At 40.9% G+C, this 4,424-nt stretch overlaps 1 protein-coding gene across 1 annotated transcript; it reads right to left on the reverse strand.

The window, feature by feature from the left end:
* Nucleotides 1–200: 200 nt before the first annotated feature.
* Nucleotides 201–3,944, reverse strand: LOC145400639 (uncharacterized). The gene is made up of 3 exons (XM_080273073.1): nucleotides 3,858–3,944; nucleotides 1,084–1,221; nucleotides 201–420 (listed from the first exon to the last, which is right to left on the reverse strand). The coding sequence occupies exons 1-3, from the start codon at nucleotides 3,937–3,939 to the stop codon at nucleotides 296–298; spliced, it is 345 nt and encodes a 114-aa protein (XP_080129199.1). The 5' UTR covers nucleotides 3,940–3,944; the 3' UTR covers nucleotides 201–295.
* Between the last annotated feature and the right edge of the window lie 480 nt (nucleotides 3,945–4,424).

The raw sequence follows: 4,424 nt of genomic DNA on the forward strand, positions 1-4,424 counted from the left end.
TTTTATCTTGCTTTCTTTATTTTCTTTTATCTTGCTTTCTTTATTTTCTTTTATCTTGCTTTCTTTATTTTCTTTTATCTTGCTTTCTTTAATTTCTCCGATCTTGCTTTCTTTATTTTCTTTTATCATGCTTTATTTTCTTTTATCTTACTTGCTTTAGTTTCTCCGATCTTGCTTTCTTTAGGTTATCCGATCTTGCTTGCTTTATTATCTTTTATCTTGCTTTTTTTAGTTTCTCCGATCTTGCTTTCTTTAGTTTCTTTTATCGTGCTATCTTTAATTTCTCCGATCCTGCTTACTTTTTTCTGCCAGTCTCCATCATGCGCACGAGGAGGCCGAGGTAGTTGGTGAAGCGGTGGTGACATTCTAGCGAGTCTTTGCACCCGCTGAGGGGCATGTCCAGGCGGGGTCCATTGGGGCCTGGGGGGAGGGGGGGGGAGATGGAGTGAGATAATGTATACAGGCATAATAGAATAAGTGGAGATAGAGAGGTAGTTAGGTAGATAAATAATATATGACAGGTAGATAGACATAAAGAAAAAGGGGACAGAAGAAGAAGGGAGTAGGGGAAAGGAGAAATATGTGTAGTTGTAGATATAAGGAAAAATGGAGAGAGAGAGAAAGAGAGAGAGAGAGAGAGAGAGAGAGAATATTATCCCATCGTTCAGCATCTTGAATTCAGTGATTTATTTGTTCGTACTTGCTATTCCTAGACCCATGATTTTTAGTTTTGGAGGGAAGTGAAGGAAGTTGGTGGTGGAGGGATGTAACACTGGCTAAATATATCATCCTCGTATTTTTAAACGCCTAAAATTAAGCTGAATAAAATCGCATGTTGGTAGCAAGATTAAAAAAAACAGTCTGACCGGGTACCTTTGATTGCTGGAGAAGAGCACACACACACACACACACACACACACACACACACACACACACACACACACTCACACACACACACATTTAATTTAGATCTCTTAACACCCCAGCTCCTATAACTCAGTCACTTAAATGAAATCGCCTAACATTACATGGAATAAAATACTTGAGTTGTCCCCAGCATGAGAGGGCAAACACTCATCCCACCTTCAACAATCCGTATATCCTGAACCTCTGGCATAGATCGCTGGAGAAGGGTTACCAAATCGGTGTTCAGATGGGGTAGGTACTGTGCATCACCAGTCTCCCCCTCCACCACGACCTTATGGGCTCCACTTCCACCATCTGGAGGTTAGGTTAGATTAAGATAGATTAGGATATGACACAGCAGGCAAGGTTAGGGTAGGGTAGCAAAGGGTGGGAAGGTTAGGTTGAGGTGGGGTAGGGTGGGAAGGTTAGGTTAGGGTAGGTAGGGTAGGATGGGAAGGCTAGGTTGGGTTGGGCTGATGTGGGTTAGATTAGATTTGTTTAGGATGAGAGTTGGGTTAGGTTAGAATAAAAATTGGGTTTGGTCAGGTGATAAGTTTGGGTTTATTTAGGGTGCGAAGATTAGGTCAGGTTGGGTAGAAAGTGAGACTAGGTTAGACTGGGTTAAGTTTGGTTGGGTTAAGTAGGTGTGTTCTTCAGTTTAGGTTAGGACAGGTAGATGAAGCCAGGTGTCATTAGGTTAAAGGGCTAGATTTGGTTTACATATGCTAATTTATGCGCTACATGAGATGGTTATATTGATCCAGATAATTCTTGGTATGTTAGAGTGGAAGACTTAGGTTGGCCTGAGGATGGGAAGGGTAGGGTAGGTTAGGTTAGGTTAGGGCAGGACAGGGCAGGGTATGGAAGGATAAGATAGGTCAGATTAGGTTAGGATCATTTCTGGTTAAGGTTAGGTTGGGTTTAGAACAGGGGTTTGGGTAAAGTTAGGTTAGATTGCATTGGGAAGATTAAGTTGGGTTGGGTTTGGAAGACGGGGTAAGTTAGATTTGGATAATTTAGGTTAGGTTTGGTTAGGAACGGTGGTGTTAGCTTGAGTTGTGTTAGATTGTGTTGGATTCACTGATGTTAGGTTCGGTTGAGGTGTGTTAGGATAGGTGAGGTTAAGTTAGATTTTACCGAGTTGGGCAGAGGTAGATTAGGTTGTGTCAGGTTAAGGTAGGTTGGGTTGGGTTGAGTGAGGTGCGGTAGTCTAGGTTTGGATGGATATTGGTTAGAAAAAGAGGTGTTAGTTCTGGTTGGGTTGTGTTAGGTTAATATTATTAGATTTGGCTAAGTTCTAGGCTGGATTAGGTTAGGACAGATTAGGTCTTCTTGGGTTTGGTTAGGGTAGTGTAGATTTTGTTGGTTGGGGTTGGACTGGGTTTGGTTAGGGTGGATTAGGCTAAGTTTTGTTGGTTTGGGTTGAGTTAGGTTGGGTTTGGTTGGATTGAGTTGGGTTTTGTTTGTCTGAATTAAGTTAGGAAGGGGTTGGTTGGTCTTGGGTTAAGTTGGGTTAGATTATATTACGTGATGGTGGTCTGGGTTAAATGTAATTGCTGTAGGATCAGAGAAGCAGAGTTAGGTTGGATTAAATAAGTATGTCAGTAGGTTAAGTTGAATTAAGGAATTTGTACAGAAGTCAGTGTGTGTGTGTGTACTGATGGTTGGAGAGAGAGAGAGAGAGAGAGAGTACAAAGTATAAAAAAAGGTCGCATGAGAGAGAGTACAATTATAAGAAAAGGTCGCATGAGAGAGTACAAAATATAAAAAAAATGTCAGAGAGAGAGAGGAGTACAAAATATAAAAATAGGTCGCATATGAGAGAGTACAAAATATAATGATAGGTCGCGAGAGAGAAAGAGAGAGAGAGAGAGAGAGAGAGAGATCAAATGTAAAAAAAGGTCGCATGAGAGTAAAAAATATAAAAAAGGTCGCATGAGAGAGAGAGTGCAAAATATAAAAGGTCGCATGAGAGTACAAAATATAACAAAGGCCGAGAGAGAGAGAGAGAGAATATATATGAAAGACGATTGGATGTGGGGGAGAGAGAGAGAGAGAGAGGAGAGAAAAATACAGAATATGAAAGTGGCCACACTAAAGAATGTTGGATGAGAGAGTACACACACACACACACACACACACACACACACAAAGTCGGATGAGAGAGGGGGAGAGAGATTCAAAATCTAAAAAAAGTCGCATGAGAGAGAGAATGCCACCGATCTCTCGAGGGTTATAAAGATTGGACTTGACTTGTTTACATGCGGCTTCGGTTCGCAAATCCGGCTCGGCTCTCCCAATCCGGATTCATTTTTTGCCCACAGGAATCCAAGCCTTGTGGGTGGGGGGAGAGGGGGGTTGATGGCGTGTCTGGTGTGCGTCTGACGTGTGTTGAAATTTAAAGATGCGTTTGGGATTGTGGAAATAGTTGGGGTGAGTGTGGCTATCAAAAGTGTTCGTTCCATTGTTTTTCACACACACACACACACACACACACACACACACACACACAGATTATAGAATGTGGAAATCATGTATGGAAAGGAGTAAAAAGCAGTAAAGTGCAGTAAAGAAACGTGAGTAGGAACTAAAGGTAATAAAAGTGAATGTAGATGATTTAAATTTAGGAATATAATAAAAGAATAAAATGAATAATAACGTAAGGGGTAGTAGGAGTAAAGTAATAAAGTAAGGGTGAGGAAGCTTGGGGGAAATAAAGGAAGTGAATGCAGAAGAGCAGCATTGAATTTGGTGTCTAGGAATAAAGATAATAATGTCAGGAGTAGAAGATGAAGGTAAGGGAATAAGCTAATAAATGCGAGTAAATAAAAAAATAAAGTAGAAGAGTAGTAGTGAGGCGCCATGATAGTAGGAATATGATAAATGAGGGTTAGTAAAAATAGCAGTAAGGTAATAGTAATGAAATAAAGGAATTAAGATACATAACTTACTTGGAAGCAGAGCAGCGTTTGAATTTGGCGCCAGTATCATCACCGACACCACCACCATCATCACTACCTTCACCACCATCATACCCACCGCCTGAAAGTAGTCATACACCACTCATTTATTAATTTATTTTTTAACTTGTGTGGTAGGTAGTGGCGAACATCATCCACTCACTTGATGTAGTGCTGCCTACATCGACCCTCACCTATATTAGTCTTTTTAAGTGTGTGCCGTCCTTTCTTCCTGTTTCTCCCGTCTTTCCTGTCACTTTTTATTACTCTTTCCTTTTAAGGTGGTTTTAAATTGTGACAGGCCTAATAATATACTGTAAGCCAGAAAACCATATACAGTGCTGGGTGGTAACCATATAACCAATCCATACTTGTTGCATACGTGTCAACAAATGGGTTGGTGGTGGGTTAGTGCCCTTCCCCGTAAAAGTAACTCAAAGACAAACGGCCACCTCTTACGGGATTATGGCGTCAGACTGTAGATAGATAGATAGATAGAGATTCATAGACAGAGGTGGCTGGTTACCATAGTTACTGGGTGATATTGTACTTCTTTCA

The sequence above is a fragment of the Coenobita brevimanus genome, chromosome 53 (genome assembly GCF_032717465.1).
Source record: "Coenobita brevimanus isolate Jiangsu-jjx chromosome 53, ASM3271746v2, whole genome shotgun sequence".
Lineage (NCBI taxonomy): Eukaryota > Metazoa > Arthropoda > Malacostraca > Decapoda > Coenobitidae > Coenobita > Coenobita brevimanus.